This window comes from Rana temporaria, chromosome 2, assembly GCF_905171775.1.
Source record: "Rana temporaria chromosome 2, aRanTem1.1, whole genome shotgun sequence".
Lineage (NCBI taxonomy): Eukaryota > Metazoa > Chordata > Amphibia > Anura > Ranidae > Rana > Rana temporaria.
In genome coordinates this window covers 349,892,691-349,911,566 of record NC_053490.1, presented here as the reverse complement: position 1 = coordinate 349,911,566, position 18,876 = coordinate 349,892,691, and the positions used below count along the sequence as shown (strand labels likewise).

Below are 18,876 nucleotides of genomic sequence, written 5' to 3'. Positions count from 1 at the left end.
ACAGGGCAGGTGCAGAGGACTGGAGACAGTCGTTGATCAGGCAGGAACAGGCAGGTAAGTCCAGAAGGGACCAACAGGAAACAAAGGCAAATCCGGGTCACAGGCCGTGGGTCAGGAGTTGGAGAGATCAGAGGAAGTCCGTGAGAGCAAGCCAAGGTCAAGGGGCAGGAGACAACAGCAAATCCGATAAGCAGGCAGGGGTCAAGTGTAGGAGACGGCAGAGAATAGTCAAGGTCCAATCCGGGTCAAACAGGTCAGGGTATTCAGGTTTCAAGGTTCTCTCACAGGGTAAAGCTGACAACGAACCAGCAATTGGCAAAGGGGAAGGGGCTGGCTTAAATAGGCCGCACTGGCCACTGATTGGTCCACAGAAGTACAGGTTCAGAACCAGGCTCCATCGGACAGCACACAGAATAGCACTGAGCAGTGGCTCAGAGACAAAGAGCCGGACCTGAAAATGGAGAGGTCCCAGGTTCGATTCTACCCAGAACCAACTGGGGAATGTGACCGTGAAAGGTCTGTGCCCTGACAATTGCTGTTGTCTCCTGCCCCTTGACCTTGGCTTGCACTCACGGACTCCCTCTGAACTCTCCTGCTCTTGACCCACGGCCTGTGACTCGGATTTGCCTTTGTTTCCTGTGGATCCTACCGGACTTACCTACCAGTTCCTGCCTGACCAACGCTTGTCTCCAGTCTTCTGCACCTGCCCTGCTTCTGCCAGCTGCACCAAGTCTGCCTACCAGTTCTCGGCACCGGTGCCTCCTTGTGCCGTCCCTCCTCTGTTCCAACTCCAGGGAGTGGTCTGCACAGGGTCGCAAAGGTGAGCCGCCCTCAGCATCTCGGTCTCGGTGAGTACAGGTTCTGACAATTAACAACTTGACATCCCTTTCAAATGTTATTGAGAACACCACCTTTACCTCATTCTCTTCACTAAAAACTAGATATCAGATTTCCAATATTGAACTTAGGAAATTCCTTTCAAATTAGACACTTCTATAACACATATTGTCAAATAACAAAAACACCCAAATTTTATGAGAACAGATGTCTGAAGTCACCTAGAGGAATAAGATTGATATTGCAGATATTTTTTAAATATGGTTAACAATGATAGGCAAGATAAACCTCCCTATATGCACAAATGGGAACAAGAATTTGATATCTAATTTTCAACTGAAAACTGGGATGAATGTATCAATAACTTACAAAAATGCACAAGATCAATTACAAATCAGAGAGCTAGCAATAAAGTTATTTAGAAGATGGTATTGTGCACCGGTAAAACTTCATGCCATTTTCCCCTCAGCACCTCAGACATGTGGGAAAGTTTCACAAATATGGAAGCAATTGGAAAACTCTGCATCCAAAATCTCTGACAATATTATACAGCTCACTCTCTACAACTGCATTTTATTCTCCCCGATCACAGGACTATCCATCCACCCCATGAGATTTATCCACACAATGGGGCTGATTTACCAAGCCTTTTCTCCATGATTCATGGAGCAAAGGCTGGAGCAACAGCCGTTTTGACATTTACTAAAGAAATGCGCTGTCAATGCAGCACAATTCTTTATTTACTATAATGCCAAGTGTGTCCCCAGGAGGGGGTGCATGGTGCGCCTCTATGGACCTGGCACACAGCATTTAGAAATGTAAATAAAAAGTGTTTGGGAGTGAGTTTATTAGTGGGGGGGGGATGTGGGGTGATGTGAGGAAGTGTAGTGACATGTATTTGTTTAACTTTTACGGGCCGAATTGAAAGTGAAAGTGTTTTTTTTTAAAATGAGCTGCTACACCGGCAAGTACATATAAACCTGCGGGAGGTTTATTTAAGTACTGAGCATGCGTGAGCGGGAAATTCTGGGACTTCCACACGCTGCTTCACTACGCCGGCAAAATATTGGTAAATACCAAGAGGCGTAGCTGCCTTCGCATGGCTTGAAGCAGCGCACGTGAATGCCCGAATCGTTTTCAGCTTACGCTGACCATGAAGGGGGAACTCCGCGACAATTTTCAAAGAAAAACCAGCGTGGGTTCTCCTCCAGGAGCACCTCAGGCCCTTAGGTTTGATCTGGATAGTAAGGGGGAAAACATACGCCGAAAAACGGCGTGGGGGTTCCCCCAAGATCCATACCAAACCCTTATCCGAGCACGCCGTCTGGCCAGACAAGAATGGGGGTGGGGACGAGGTGTACAATGTACCCCATACTCATTCACATAGGGTGGGGGGCCAGTATCCGGGGGCCACCTTAATAAAGGGGGCTCCCAGATTCCGATAAGCCCCCCACCCGCAGACCCCGACAACCAACAGCCAGGGTTGTCGGGAAGAGGCCCTTGTCCTCATCAACATGGGAACAAGAGTGCTTTGGGGTGGGGGGCGCAGTGCCCCCTGCCCCAAAGCACACACTCCCCCATGTTCCGAGCATGCGGTCTGGTACGGCTCAGGAGGGGGGGCGCTCGCTCGTCCCCACCCCCATTCCTGTCCGTCCAGGCGACGTGCTCGGATAAGGGTTTGGTATGGATCTGGGGGGAACCCACGCCATTTTTTTTCAAATTTGGTGCAGAGTTCCCCTTCATGGTCAGCGTCCCCCGCTCGCCCCTGGTCCCGACGTGGGTGCTCGGCGGGCGCGATCACCGCCGGGCACCTGCGCTCGCTTGCTACAGAGCGAGAACCGGGAGCTGTGTGTGTAAACCTGTCAGGGGGAGAAATGCCTGACCGTCTGTTCATACAATGTATGAACAGCGATATGTCATTTCCCCAAGTCAGTCTTACCCCCCCTTCAGTTAGAACACACACAGGGAACATAATTAACCCATTCCTCGCCCCCTAGTGTTAACCCCTTCCCTACCAGTGGCATTTGTATAGTAATCAATGCATTTTTATAGCACTGATCGCTATAAAAATGCCAATGTTCCCAAAAATGTGTCAAAAGTGTCCGCCATAAGGTCGCAGTACTGATAAAAAAAACTGATCACCACCATTACTAGTAAAAAAAAATGCCATAAAACTATCCCCTATTTTGTAGACGCTATAACTTGTGCCCACGTTAGGGTCTTTGTTTGCCCACCAGGACCAGGGGGTGTTTGTCCCACCTCTAATTTTGTAGCATGCTGGATGATGTGATTCATTTTGGACAGAGCTTCGCCTCTGCATTTCTGATGATCTGAGCATGCCCAGGGACTTAGATTTTTTGATGTTGCTTTTTGTGTGTGAACAGCACTTGAATGTTTCCGAGCATGCTCATAGAGCATGTTTTTTGGGTTAGTAATTTAAGGACATCCTTAACAGGTGTACCCACTTTAAAATTCAGTCTCTACATTGGGTCAACTTGCGTTTTGTGTATTTCATGGGCTGTGCATGTGTTTTCAATTGCCTCATTAGCACACAAGCCTATGTTATATAAAGCTTGCAGATAGCAATCTTTAACTTCCCCTGAAAAGAGGCAAGATTGTGTGTAGGAGGCTGGCCAGAGTATATTTGTGTGTCCTTATCGAATGTCTTTGCAAAACAGATATGTTTTTGATCAAGGGTTTTTTGACTGGTTTATTTATTTATTTTGGGGGCTATCTTCGCCTGAAATATTTGTGAGGTTGTCAATGTATGTTTTTAGGGTGTTCACTTTGATGTATTTGTCTGTGCTGCATTATTTTGCAAAATATTTCTCAAGATGTTGTGACTAATGTTTCAACCCTTAATAGATGTCTGGGTCTATTTATCCTGTTATATTTCCAAAGCATAAACCATTTTCTGTTTACTGTCTCAAATTAACCTATGTTTATTTTTATTTTTTATATTAATTTATTTTTGTTAGATTTTTTTTGTTAGTTTGTTTTTGCTTTCCTTGTTTTGTTGACCAATAAAATTACTTTCAAATTTTGAAGTTTGTTTTTTTGTTACTTTTTCATGCTACAGATTTTGACAGCTGCAGCTGAAATAGGCCTGATTGGCCTAACAAAACAGGTGTGATTTTTGTCTCAAAGCTCCTTTCCTGGTGCGTATGCATGGATTGTTTGCTGCCATGTATAATCACCAGGAAAGGAAAAATACAGAGCGGTAAGTATTTTTTCCTTTTTACTGCAGTGGTTCTCAAGTACCCCCGACAGGACATGTTTTGTGGATTTATCTTATCAAGAATTGCTGTCCAGACTGTCTTTAAAGCACATGTGCAAGATGGAAAACCTGCAAACATGGCTTGTTGGGGGGGGGGGGGTTTGGCGGACAGGCAATCCTATTCTAATTGTGGGTGTTTGAGGGAAGCCAAGTGAGTGTTAGAACCCCTGCTTGAGTTTTTTTGGGTTGGGCTTTGTGTCCCTTTTCTTAAAATTGTCTTCACTTCCTGTCACACAGCTGAACAAGAAGTGAGGTTAAAACCCTGTCTTTTCTTGGGGACACACAGGTCAATCTAACTAGTGTCCCCATTAAGCAAATTGCACTACAGCACTGCTGTGTGGGTTTTGTAAAGGCAAAGCCACTCTGCAGTACAAGCGTAGTCGCAGAAAATCTGAGGGGAAGCACTGATGATTTTAACATCCAATCATGTAGAAGCAGAGTTTTTTTTATTAAATTTTTTGTTCTTTTCTTCCTTGCTTGTCCACTTGTAGTGCAGAGTGGATTTTCCCTTAGTAAATAGACCCCAAAGTCCAAGATCCCTAATAATTTGGGGTGTACACAGCAAAATTCTAGAGTGCAATTTACATAATGGGAAACTATTTAGATTGATCTGTGTGTCCCCAAGAAAAGACATTAGTAAGGTTTTACCCTCACTTCCTGTTTGGCTATGTGACAGGAAGTGTATGAATTTGAAGTAGAAAGTGACAACATTTGTGAGGTGTCTTCACCCTATCAGGGGTGCAGACATCCCCAAAAAATTAGCAGATGATACTTATTTGCAAATTAAGAAAATTGTTTATTTAACATTGGGTGGTGTTTGTGGGGGTCCCTAACACACATTCATACATATTAGCAATGCTGTATCCTGGCCTATTGGCATGGTTATATTTTCTTAGTCCTCTCAATAAAATTATCAGAAATGTGTGCTTAAAGTAGAACTATAATCAACACTTTTTTTTTTTTTTTTTTTTTTTTTTTTTTTTTTGATAGGGTGAGGGAGGGAGGGTTATAGCCCCTGTCAGTTTATTTTGTAATTGTGTACCATCCCTGTCCAATTGCAGAGATTTGCCTTCACTTCCTGCCCCATAGCCAAACAGGAAGTGAGAGAAAAACGATGCAAATTAAGGGAATCCAGTGCAAAACTAAAAAAAATCCGTAAAAAAAAAAGCCCCTGTCCCTAGTAGCTCGCACTCAGAAGGCGAACGCCCATGTAAGTCCCGCCCACATATGTAAACGCCGTTCAAACCACACATGTGAGGTATTGACGCTTGCATTAGAGCAAGAGCAATAATTCTAGCACTAGACTTCCTCTTTATCTCTAAACTGGTAACCTGTAAAAAAAAATTCAAGCGTCGCCTATGGAGATTTTTAAATCCCGAAGTTTGGCGCCATTCCATGAGTGTGTATAATATTAAAGCGTGACAAGTTAGGTATCTTTTTACTCGGTGTAACATCGTCTTTCACATTATCCCTAAAAATTTGGCTCACTTTACTGCTTTGTTATTTTTTAATTCATGAAACCATTTTTTGGGAAAAAAAAGGTGTTTGAAAAATTATTGCGCAAATACCGTTGGAAATAAACATTTTTAATGACCGCCACTTTATTCCCTAGGATGTCTGCTAAAAAATATATATATATAATGTTTGGAGTAATTTTCCAGGAACAAAATATAATTTTTACATGAAGGAGAGAAGTGCCAGAATAGGAGCGGTATGGAAGTGGTTAAAGTGAAACAATAAAAGTGAAATATTCCTTTACATTTCATAGGGGGGGGTATAGCATGCTTGTGAAGTAGTGCATGTTTCCCGTGCTTAGAACTGTCCCTGTACAAGATGTCATTTCTGAAGGGAAAAAAAAGTAATTTAAAAGTACTAATGGCTATAAAGAATACAGAGAACAGTCATTGCTCATAACAACAAAAAAATAATAATGTGGGGGTCCCCCCAAATTCAATTACCAGGCCCTTCAGGTCTGGTATGCATATTAAGGGGAACCCCGCCATCAAATTAAGAAAAAAATTACGTGGGGTATCCCCCAAATATCCATACCAGGCCCTTTATCCGAGCACGTAACCTGGCCGGCCGCAGAAAAGAGGGGGAGACAGAGTGCGCCCCCCCTCCTGAACCATACCAGGCCACATGCCCTCAACATGGGAGGGGTGCTTTGGGGTCCCCCCCAAAGCACCATGTCCCCATGTTGATGGGGACAAGGGCCTCATCCCCACAACCCTGGCCGGTGGTTGTGGGGGTCTGCGGGCAGGGGGCTTATCGGGAACTGGAAGACCCCTTTAACAAAGGGGACGATCAGATCCCGCCCCCCCCTGTGTGAAATGGTAATGGGGTACATTGTACCTCTACCATTTCACCAAAAAAAGTGTCAAAAATGTAAAAAATGCTTTGGGGGGGATTCCAAAGTTGAGGGCATGTGGCCTGGTACGGATCAGGAGAGGGGGGCGCACTTTTTTTTTTAATTTGGGGTGGAGTTCCCCTTAAAATCCATACCAGACCTGAAGGGCCTGGTAATGGAATTTGGGGGGACCCCACACTTTTTTTTTTATGAATGAATTTGCTCTGAATTGCCGGGAGCCAACAATTCATTATAGCCGCGAGTGATTTTTTTAATTACCGTATTTTCCGGCGTATAAGACGACTTTCTGGATGCAAAAAAATGCATCCAAAGTCGGGGGTCGTCTTATACGCCGGGTACAGTCTAAGTACTCACTTTTTCCCCAAGCGCTGACAGTGTCCAATGCTGCGGTCGCGATCGAGAATGATTTCAAAGCCGCGCCTTCACTGCAGAGTGTTCTGTGATAGGATGAACAAAAATCTTCCCAGCAGCGCCTCTGTTCTTTGATCCTCCTATCACAGATGCCTTCTCATCCTCGGACGAGATGAGACGACGTCCGTGATAGGCGGGAAACATAACAGAGGCGCTGCTGGGAAGATTTTTGTTCATCCTATCACAGAACACTCTGCAGTGAAGGCGCGGCTTTGAAATCATTCACGATCGCGATCGCAGCATGGGACACTGTCAGCGCTGGGGAAAAAAAGTGAGTGTTATTGCACTGGGGGGGGCAACAAGTTCAGGCACAGTGGGGGCAAGTGATGGCAATGTGGGGGCATGTAATGGCACAATGGCAATGTGGGGGCATGTAATTGCACAGTGGCACAGTCTGGGCATGTAATGTAATGGCACAGTCTGGGCATGTAATGTAATGGCACAGTGAGTAATGTAATGGCACAGTCTGGGCATGTAATGTAATGGCACAGTGAGTAATGTAATGGCACAGTCTGGGCATGTAATGTAATGGCACAGTGAGGAATGTAATGTAATGGCACAGTGAGATTTGAAAAAGCCTGTTTCTGTCAGCGGTTCTGGCTCCCCCTCAGCTTCCAGAAAGACAGTAAGAAGGGGGTAGTCTTATACAGTGAGTATATCCCAAAATCAAAAATTTTCCTGGAAAATTAGGGGGTCGTCTTATACGCCGGGTCGTCTTATACGCCGGAAAATACAGTACTTTTTTTCCTTCAGAATGTCATTTTGAGCAGGGACAGTTCTAAGTACGGGAAACACGCGCTATTTCACATGCTTACTTTACACCCCCCCAGGTAATAAATGTAAAGGAATATTTAACTTTTATTGTTGTACTTTAAGCATTATTAAATTCACTGCTCCCGAAAAACGGCAGTTTAAAAAACAAAAACAAAAACATTGATACATGTCCCCTGGGGCAGGACTCAGGTCCCCAAACACTTTTTAGGACAAAAACTAGCATATTAACCTTGAAAATGAACACTTTTGATTTCTCCCATAGACTTCTAAAGGGAGTTCGGCGGCGGCTTTACATATTAATTGCATTGTGCCCTCTGCTGCGCTGGTTAATGCGCCTATTTATAGATTCATCCGGTGTACTAATAAAGCCATGAACCAGTGCAGCGCATTGTTAATAGTAAATCAGCCCCAATATGTGTTTCAATACACTGGCTGATCGCATACAATTGGAAATCCCCATCAGTACCTCTAGCCAAATTGAAAAGTAAGAAAAAATATTAACCTCATGAAAAAAAAAATTTTACACCCTACACGATACAAATCATTCATATGATAAGAAATGGAACCCTTGGTTCACTCACTCTAAACACTTCTTAAACCCCAAATAGTAATACACTTTATTACAGATCATTGAAAGACTTAAAGGGGTTGTAAAGGTAAAAACAAAATTCCTAAATAGCTTCCTTTACCTTAGTGCAGTCCTCCTTCACTTACCTCATCCTTCGATTTTGCTTTTAAATGTCCTTATTTCTTCTGAGAATTCCTCACTTCCTGTTCTTCTGTCTGTAACTCCACACAGTAATGCAAGGCTTTCACCCTGGTGTGGAGTGTCACGCTCGCCCCCTCCCTTGGACAACAACTAACACACAGCTCCTTTCTCTATCTGCAACCTAGAGAGCGTCCTGACTCTCCTTTCGTCCAAGGGAGGGGGCGAGCACGACACTCCACACCAGGAAGAAAGTCTTGCATTACTGTACTGAGGTAAAGGAAGCTATTTAGGATTTTTTTTTTACCTTTACAACCCCTTTAAGTTGTTAAGGATACTACTATTAACATATTAGTCAATCATCACAATGTACATCTATCACTATACTGTATACATTAACATAATTTTCCTTACCTGTAAACCTTATGTAATGCATTTTACTTGACATATGATACCACTTTTTGTACCACTTTTTTTGTACTCCAAAGTTTGTAAACAACAATTTTTTTTTTATATACAGTAAAAAAAAAAAAACTCTATGAAAAAGAATTCATACAAACAAGTCAATACTGTTAAAGTAGAATGCTGCAGCAAAGATCCTTACAAGGCTTCTGACCCTTCCTCCTCTAAACTAATTCAATTTTTTTCTTGTATTGCTCTCTGTCCTTACTGGATAGATTCAGCTCATGTCCTATCCAAATGATACAGGTGAAAATTATGGAAAATCTACAAAATGGTGAAAGAGACAAATATTTGATAGATTTTTGACAGTTCTAATTGTATTAAAATGTATTAAAAACAGTTTTTGGGTGTGGTACTACTTTAAATTATTTTATTAGTTATGTAATATTTGTATACCTAATTTACTACCTCTGATCACAGTACCACGCTGCACACTAATGAACATCTTTATTGGGATATGATGAATTGTTTTGGAAAAAATAGAATTTAAGAAAATGCATCATAAATGAAAGGAAACTCTAATTGTAAAAGGAAAAACATTAATTAAGCTGTCTGATGTAGGATACATATTTCCATTCATTCTTATATTTACATTCCCTCCCCACAATTTTTCACAGTGCATACCCCCTAGTTACCTCACTGTGTGGCCAGCAGGAAGAGACAGGGTAAGGCCAAGGCTGGAAGTGACCCTCCCCTGGGGGTGGAGGGACAGCTGGAGGAGAATTCAGAGGTGTGTATGAAAGAGGGAGAGGGGGCCGAGGGGGGCCCGAGTCCTGAGCAGAGAGGAAGCCAGAGAGCATTAGCAGCAAGGGATGAAATATTAGGAAAAATATAAGGGTAAGCAGGACATAACATTGAAAATAGACTTAAAAACTGAAACAGTCAATGATGTAATGAAATTAATGAAATCAGTTTCATGACAAAAACAAACACATATTGAACTTCTTAGTTTAAGTGCATCTTTGTATCTTTACTGTAAATGCAAACCCTTTTTTAGTTTTGAATAGAGTGGGGAAGGATTTAGGCTGTCAAGTTTTTTATTGCTGAATGGGTCCCCATTTGGGAGAATCACCATTTTTACTGCTGGTACCAAGATAGAATGTGAGGGTATATTCACAGTTTTATAGTTGTCTCCAGAACAAGAGGTAAGGGTAAATATCTGTTCCTGGTACAACTGTCTAAGGCTGCATTCACACCTAAGCGACAGCCGCGTACGCGTGTAGCGGCAGATTTGCCGCGATTACAAATGTTTCATATATTTTTTTTTTTTTCTAAAGTATTCCCATTGCTGTCTATGGGAAAACGCGCCTGTCGCGTGAAAAAAAGGGTCCGGGACTTTTTTTCAGGCGACAGGCGTTGCGCGTCTATGAGATGTGAACCATCTCCATAGACGGCAATGGGAATTCTCCCCTCTAGCGACAGAAGCGTCCCGCGTCGGGCGTTTTGTCGCTTAGGTGTGAATGGGGTCTCAGAGGAGGATATCCTTAATTTGGGACAGCTACTCTAACTTCCTGTTGTGTCACCAGGCCAAGTGATGGAAAATGCACCCAATGAAACACAGACAAACAACCTGCAGGAGTTTTAACCAGGGCTGAAACTACTAATAAACATAATCCATTATGAAAATAGTTAGTCAACTATTTTCATTATTGATTAATTGGTCAGTTACTGTAATTAGTTGACCTGCTTAGAGAATGCATTATATGTTTACATATCAGAAAATACAGTGCATCACACATACAGCTTGGTACACAGTTCATACATGTCAGTATAGACAGTGCAGCATACAGTACATACAGCTCAGTACACCATCCTTACATGTCTGCAAGTGCCTGAGAACTTGTGAATGTGTGAGGAGCAATGTCTCATGGGAGATATAGTCCCAGGCATGCGAAGGAAGTGTTTTAAAGTGATTATAAAGGCAGATTTTTTTTTTTTTTTACCTTGCTATAGGGGCACTCTATGCTATACTTTGCAGCTTGATATGGGCCAATCTGAAGGCAGGAGGAGCCAGGATCGCCAACAAGGGAACCAGAAGATGAGGATTGGGGCAGCTCTGTGCAAAACCATTGTACAGTGTAGGTAAGTATGACATGTTCTTTATTTAAAAAAAAAAAAAAAAAAACAGTGTTTACAATAACATAAGCCCTGGACCATTTGGTTGGTTAAAGACCGGGCCACTTTTTTCGATTTGGCACTGTGTCGCTTTAACGGACAATTGCATGGTCGTGCGACGTGGCTCCCAAACAAAATTGATGTCCTTTTTCTCCCACCAATAGAGATTTCTTTTGGTGGTATTGGATCACCTCTAAACAAAAATAGAGCGACAATTTAGAAAAAAAAATCTATATTTTTTAACTTTTTGCTATAATAAATATCCCCAAATATCCCCAGTTTAGGCCGATACGTATTATTCTACATATTTTTGGTAAAAAAAATCGTAATACGCGTTTATTGATTGGTTTGCGTAAAAGTTATAGCTTCTACAAAATAGGGGATGGTTTTATGGCATTTTTATTAATATATATTTTTTTACTAATAATGGCAGCGATCGGCAATTTCTGACGTGACTGCGACATTATGGCGGACACATTGGACACTTTTGACACCATTTTGGGACCATTGTAATTTTTACAGCGATCAATGCTACAAAATGCACTGTTTACTGTAAAAATGCCACTGGCAGTGAAGGGGTTAACCTGAAGGGGTTAAGTGTTTCCTAGGGAGTGTTTTAAACTGTTAGTGGGCATGGCTTGCTGTGACACGTCACTGATCGTTGTTCCCGATGACAGGAAACACGATCAGTGACAGTATCACCTAGGCACTAACATCTCCCCGTTCTAGCGTTCTGTGACCCAACCGCAGGCATGGTCATGGAGATCACAGCAGGGTCGCGAGCGCGCCGTCAGGCGGAAGCGCACAACCACACGGCTCGCAAATTAAAGTAGGCGTACATGTACACCCATTTGCGCAACCGTGTTATTCTGTCGACGTACATCGTCGTGCGCCGGTCGGGAACCGGTTAAGGGCTTGTGCAGAAAAGATCAGCTTCTGAACCCACAGAAGCTGGAGGTTGATAGACGGGGGTAACCGTGGATCTGTGTGTGTAAACACACAGATACACATCCTGTGACGACAGAGAAAAGGATTTTAACGGTGAGTACAAAAAATCCTATTTTGTCTTATCGTCTATGGACGGACACAGCTCCTTAAATCTTGACAAGTGGGACATCCCCAAGCAGTGTCAAAAACGAGGGGTGGGAACAGTATCAGTAAAACCAATTTAACTTCACCCCAAAACAAACAGAGCTCCTCAACAGGGGAGTTGCAACTTTAACCAGCCGCCTGCAAAACCTTGCAGCTGAAAGAAGCATCAGAAGATGCACTTACATCAACCTTGTAAAAAGAGGAAAAAATGTGAACAGACGACCAAGTCGCCGCCTTGCACACCTGTGAGACAAACACAAGATGTCGGAAAACCCAGGAAGCACCATTTGCCCTGGTCGAAAGTGCCGTGACCGTAAAAGGGGGCGCCCGCCCGCTAAGAGCATGGGCCTGTATGACGGTCTGCCTGATCCACCGAGAAATGGTGGCTGATGAGACCGCCAGGCCCTTTTGTGGACCAGACACCGACACAAAAAGTGCGTCAGATCTCCGAAACTGAGCCGTAGCAGACAGGTAAGCACGCAAAGCGTGTACCACGTCCAAAGTATGTAGCGCAACCTCTCTAGGATGCGCCGGCCGAGGACATAAGGATGGAAGAACAATGTCCTCATCCAGGTGAAAAAACAAAATCGGAAGAAAGGAAGGTTGCGCCTTATCCTTATGGAGGATTCGGTATGACGACTTGCAAGACAAGGCCGCCAACTCAGAAACCCTTCTGACAGAAGTAATGGCCACCAAACAAAGGCCACCTACTGAGATAGTGTCAAGAGAGGAATCTCTCTGATGTTTTTAAAAGGAAGGTTCCTAAAGAACCAAGAGCACCGGAGTCCAAACTCATGGGGGAAGAGGTGGGTCAAGAGGGGGAAGTATATGATGAACCCCCTGCACAAAAGGTACCCACCCGAGAATGGGCCGCAAAAGGCCACTGAAAAAAGCCCAGCCAAGGCTGAAAACTGCCCCCTAATGGTGCTTAAGACAGTTTACAGATCCACTACAAGCTGGAAAAACTGCAGGACCCTGGACACCGAGTACGTCTGTGGACGTCACCCCATCTTTTTGCACAAAAAGATGAAGGCCTTACAGGTACGATGGTAGATCTTTCTGGAAGAAGACTACTGTGCCCTCAGCATGGTTGAGATGACTGAGTCGGACAGCCCCCGGTCCTCTGAAAACCTGGTTACCAAAAGCCATGCCACCAACACGTCTGATGCATCTTAACAGGAATACTAGACTTGGCCACGAACTTCGGCACCATGCGGTTGAGATGAGCGGCCAGGAGATCCATGCCCTGTGAGCCTCACCTCCTGCAAGGGAGTTGAAACATCCCCGAGTGCAAAGACCTGGTCCAGCATCTGGCGACTCAGGTAGTCCACCTGCCAGTTTACCATATGGTCCGGCTGAATCCAGATCAGGTGACCTTGCAACCTCCTCGACCATGAGGAGAGGCATAGCCAGATCGCAGGGAATTCTAGGACATCGATCGGTAGACAGGATTCCGCAAGAGTCCAGCGAACCTGGGCCGACTGGACCCCCAAGACGTCCCCCTCAACCCGTGAGGCTGGCGTTCGTCGTAATCACTGTCCACTGGAAGGGAAGAAATTACTTCAGGACTGAAGAGTCGGGGATCTCAGCCACCAATTCAGAGAGACTCTGACTAGGTGGCTTACCAGAATCTGACGATCCAGAGACAGAGGAGATTTGTACCGCTTGGACAGTATCGCCTTCTGAAAAACATGAGTGTGGAACTGGGCATATGGTACCTCCTCGAAGGAGGCTACAAACAGGCCCAGGATTCGCAAGCAAAAACAGAGAGATAACCAATTGCGTGATGCCAACACTTTCACTGCAGTCTACAATTTCTCCAGGGGAAGAAAGACCTTTGCCACGAGGAGTCCAGGATCAACTCTAGGTACTCCAAACGCTGAGTCGGAACCAGGACCGACTTCTAAATATTTAACACCCACCGAATTCTTGGAGGGTCTGACTGGCTATAGACACATCCACCTCTAATTCTGAGCCAGAAGCCGCTCTCAGAAGAAAGTCGTCTAAGTAGCCCATGATGGCAAAGCCTTGCTGTCCCAGCAAAGCTAGGATCAGTGCGAGCACCTTGGTGAAAACTCTTGGTGCTGACGCTAGAACACAAGGAGGGGCCACAAAACTGATAGCGGTCCTCCCCTATCACAAAGCGCAGAAACCTCTAGTGACTTGCGCAAATTGGGACATGCAAGTATGCGTCCTTGATGTCCAAGGACGCCAGAAAGTCCCCCGGATGGAGAGCAGCTACCACAGAACGAATGGATTCCATGCAGAACTACGTAATTCTCACAAAGGCATTTAGGGCTGTAAGGCCCTAAATTGGACGGACCCCATCCATCTTCGGGACCGAGAACAGATTTGAATAAAATCCCTGAAACCTCTCGTCCTGCAGGACAGGTAAAATTACCCTGGAGCTTAGCAATTCCCACACTGCTCCAGCAGAGCAGACCGACAAGCCGGAAGGAGAGGGAGACTCGAGGGAAAGAATCTGTTCAGCGGATAGGAGGAACCCTATCTAGTACTAAAAAAAAAACACCTCGCAGACTCACTGATCGGAGAGCAGGAAGGTTCACCGAGCTGTGAACCTGCAAAGCCAGCCATGAGACGGGCAGGGGAAGACTACATACATTGGCGGGTTTGGGTGCCAGGGTGTTCGGCCTATGAACCCAGGGACGATCCGTCCCCCAGCTGAGCTTTTGTCGGCCTGGGAGGGTTTACACGCAGGCCCCGACTGACGAAAAATACCGCTTCTGAGCAGGGAATGAAGGACCCGGCACAAGGCACGGTTCCTTCCCCCTAGCGGACTGAGGGAGGAGAGTGCTTTTACCCCCAGCAACATTTGTGATAACCCCATAGGGGTAAATCAGCCAGGACTTTTTAGATGCTTGGTCAGCAGACCAGCATTTCCATCAAATCAGGCGGCGCCGAAACAGAGGCTCTGGATATCAAGGATGCTGCATCCCGTGTAGCATCACAAACATATACAAGGCCATGGACCAACTGGTCGGCCAGTCTAACAAATCAGGGAGGGAGCTGGTGCTCCTCCGCAGTCTGATGCAAATAGCCTTGCCCATTCAGCGAGTGTCTGAGACATCAAGGTTGTGGCCACAACAGGCCTTGATGCAGACCCCAGCATGGTAAACATGGAGTGGGTCAGCGCCTCGGACCTCCTATCAGTATGGTCCTTGAAGGCAGGGGTCCCTTCTATAGGGAGAGGGGTCACCCCTGTTTAACCAGGCACCGGAGGCCACTACATGAGGAGAAGTGTATATTTTTTTTTCTTTAAAAAACTATCCTCAAAGGGGTACCAAACCGCCAGGTGCTGAGGAACTACAATGACTTCTGTGGGCTTTCCCATTCTTTATCAATGAACTTGTCAAAAGAAAAGGATATATAAGGAAAAACCTTTACAGAGCGGTCTGGATTGTGTGCACAAAAAAAGACAGAGGCCTCAGAGGATACCTCTGCTGCACGATACAGCATAAGCGGGTTCCTTACAGCATCAATAAGCGCACTGACAAGTGCCCTGTCACGAACCCCAGTGAGGAGTTTTCCTCACAAGAAAGGTCCTGGTGCACTTACACAGACCACACAGACCGAGGGACGTGACAGCCAGGCCCCGGTCTGAGGCAGAGCAGTCCCCAGGGGATGGTGGGAGGAGGAGGCACATTTCAACCCCCCCTAACAACCCCCCTTGGGGAAGAAGACCAGACACTGACTCCATTAAAAACAGCTCTCAGGGATAAATTTCAGACCTGAATAAAGCCCACCATTCTTGCTGCGCTGACCGGGGGTTACCCAGGGGACTCACCAATCACCAGAGGAGACAGTTCAGCGCCACTGCCTACCCTCAGAACACATCGTGTGTGTGTGGGGAGAAATGCTGTGAGGTACAAGTCTGAGAGAAAAAAGAAGGCAAAATAAGTTTCCAATTTAAATAAAAGGCTGACACCACTTTTGGCAAAAAGGATGGAACAGGTCATAACACAACCAGGATGTTGATGGACAGGATCTGTTCTGTTCTTGACCATTTCCTCTGTGCTTTGAGCCCCTCTAAGGTCGCACCCCAGTCTAAAAGACTGGCATCTGTAGTCAGTACTCTCCAAGTTACCAGGAGGAAGGATTTTCCCTTTCGCAGGTTCTGATCCTGCAAACACCAGTTTAGGCTTAAGCGTGCCCGAGGAGATAAGAACATTGGCTAATCCAGGGCTTGTCCTCTTCTGTTCCAAGCCAACAAGCCAGATAATCCTCCTGGTTAGGCTATCAGGCCATTTGACCTGATCCTTTATGGACTTGACAGGTACCAATTGCTGCAACAGTACATCACGGGACACAGAGTCTAGTAATTACTAAGTGGGTTATATTCCACCTTCAGGTGCTGGACACTGGTGTAATCAATTAGACAGGAAGTTTCCTCCCTATACAACCCCTTCCACACGGGGAGCACCTACGTTTTTGTAACAAAGCAATAAGTGTCCCAATATCCCCAAACAAGAGGGGCCGGAGCTCTGTGTCCTGTGATGTACTCCAAGAAAAGGATTTTACAGGTAAGCTGTTATAAAAATCCTATTTTCTTTATTGTACATCACGGGACACAGAGTCAAGTAATTACTAAGTGGGACGTCCCAAAGAAATGCATACTGAGGGGAGGGAGACACAAATAACGCAGACCACCATCAGACATGAGGACCTATACTGCTGCCTGCAGCATACTGCGCATCTTGCCGTCTTACATTCACCTGATAGAAATTAGTGAACGTATGCACCGACAACCAAGTTGCGGCCTTGCAAATCTGAGTCCTAAAGGCTTGGTAATGCACCACGCATGAAGCACTTACTATCCTGGTAGGGTGCACTCTAAGGCCTCGTACATACGGGCAAACATGTACGCTGAAAACGGTCCGCTGGACCGTTTTCAGCGTACATGTCTGCCCGGAGATTTCTGTATGATGGCTGTACACACCATCATACAGAAATCCGCGCGTACTCGATACGCCGCGACGAGGCCGCGCCATCGCCGCCACGATGACGCGGCGACGTGCGCAGCCCTGGCAGTTCAATGCTTCCACGCATGCGTCAAAGTCATTTGACGCATGCGAGGGATGGCGGCCGCTCGGACATGTACGGTAGGTCTGTACAGACGACCGAACATGTCCGACAGACAGGATTCCAGCGGGCATGTTTCTAAACATGTTTAGAAATATTTGCCCGCTCGAAAAAGGCCCGGCAGGCAAATGTACGCTGGAATCCTGTCCGCTCGGCTGTACAGACGACCGAACATGTCTGCTGAAACTGGTCCGCGGACCAGTTTCAGCAGACATGTTCGGTCGTCTGTACGGGGCCTAAAGGAAACAAGGGGAAATCCTCTCTTTAAACCACAAGCCTAAATCATAACCTGATGAATCCACATAAAAACAGTTGATTTATACGCTGCCTGCCCTTTCCCGGGGCCTCTTGATAGCGCAACAACAACAGTTTTCCTTATCTGAGCAGCCGCTTTAGATAGGGCTAGACTGTTCTCACTCTAACTAGAGAGTGTAACCATTTTAATAGCCGATTTGAACACTGCCTGCCCATTTCTATGGTCTTCTGGTAGGACAACAAAACGTCAGTTTTCTATATCTGAAACCTTCAGATAGATTTTTAACTGCTCTCATCTATATTGAGAGAAAAGTAGTAACTTTTTACTTCCGCAGAACAAGTTTCTGGAAAAAAGGAAGGTAAGAAATCTCTTGATTCAAATGAAAACTAGATCCTTCTAAGAAATAAGGCTGGGTGAGGATTTAACATCACCCTATCCTTAAGAATAATTAAGTATGGCTCTATACAAAGGAAGTTAATGTAACAGAACGTCCCCGACTCCGATTGAGTGCTTCCATCATATACCGCTTCCTATCAGTCTGGATATAGATATCAGATATTCTAGCTGCCCTCAACACACAACAAGATGAGACTTGTCTGTGTGCTAAGTATGGAGTCTTTAATAGAACCAAGAATACAGCCTTATATACAGTAAAGAGGAGGTAACCAGAACATAAATTAACATGAGTTAATTATCTAATCATTTACCCAGATGAGGTGAGTAGACTTCACGTCTCCTCATTCACCTGCTATACAATACACATTATCTTAAGTGTAAACACAGGGCATCTTCACACACAATAGCAGGGTCAATTAGCACAGAGAACAGACAGATGGCTGGAGGTGAGGACATTAATATCTATGAATGAGTCACTCTACAATTAACCCTTTTAGTTCAGAATCAACAAACATTAAATAGTTCTCTAGAGATATCCTGGAATATTGTGGATAATAAATACATAATAATCCCATCTCAAGTAGTCCAAGACATCATTTCTCAGTCATCCTATGCCCCTAATGGACATAGGATGATTTTAGACATAAGGGGCCAGATCCACATACATTTAGATTGGCGCAGCATATCAGAGATACACTACGCTGCCGTACCTTACCTGGCGTATATTCGAATCCTCAGCGAGTTCGCGCCGTAAGTTACGGCGGAGTAGTGTATTTCTGGCGGCAGATTTGAAATTGGGCGGGTTGGGGGTGGGTTTCATTTAAATGAGGCGCGTCCCCGCGCCGAATGAACTGTGCATGCGTCGTCCCGAAATTTCCCGCTGTGCATTGCGCTAAATGACGTCGCTAGGACGTCATTTTTTTAACTTAGATGTGAGTTACGTCCATCCCTATTCACAGACGACTTACGCAAAAAAAAAAAAAATTCAAATTTAGACGCGGGAACGACGGCCATACTTAACATGGCAAGTCTATGTATACACCGAAAAAATACCAGCTTTAACTATATGCCGGAAAAAGCCG

At 45.0% G+C, this 18,876-nt stretch overlaps 1 protein-coding gene across 5 annotated transcripts in view; it reads right to left on the bottom strand.

The window, feature by feature from the left end:
* Positions 1 to 18,876, bottom strand: part of PLEKHA6 (pleckstrin homology domain containing A6) — a 1,721,986-nt gene that overhangs the window by 458,155 nt on the left and 1,244,955 nt on the right. For 4 of the 5 annotated variants that reach the window (XM_040339539.1, XM_040339538.1, XM_040339542.1 and 1 more), the window contains exon 16: positions 9,471 to 9,608. The exons of the other annotated variant lie outside the window; for it this stretch is intronic. In XM_040339539.1, the coding sequence (XP_040195473.1) occupies positions 9,471 to 9,608 (138 nt within the window). The remainder of the gene's footprint in view (positions 1 to 9,470; positions 9,609 to 18,876) is intronic. 5 annotated transcript variants of the gene reach the window in all.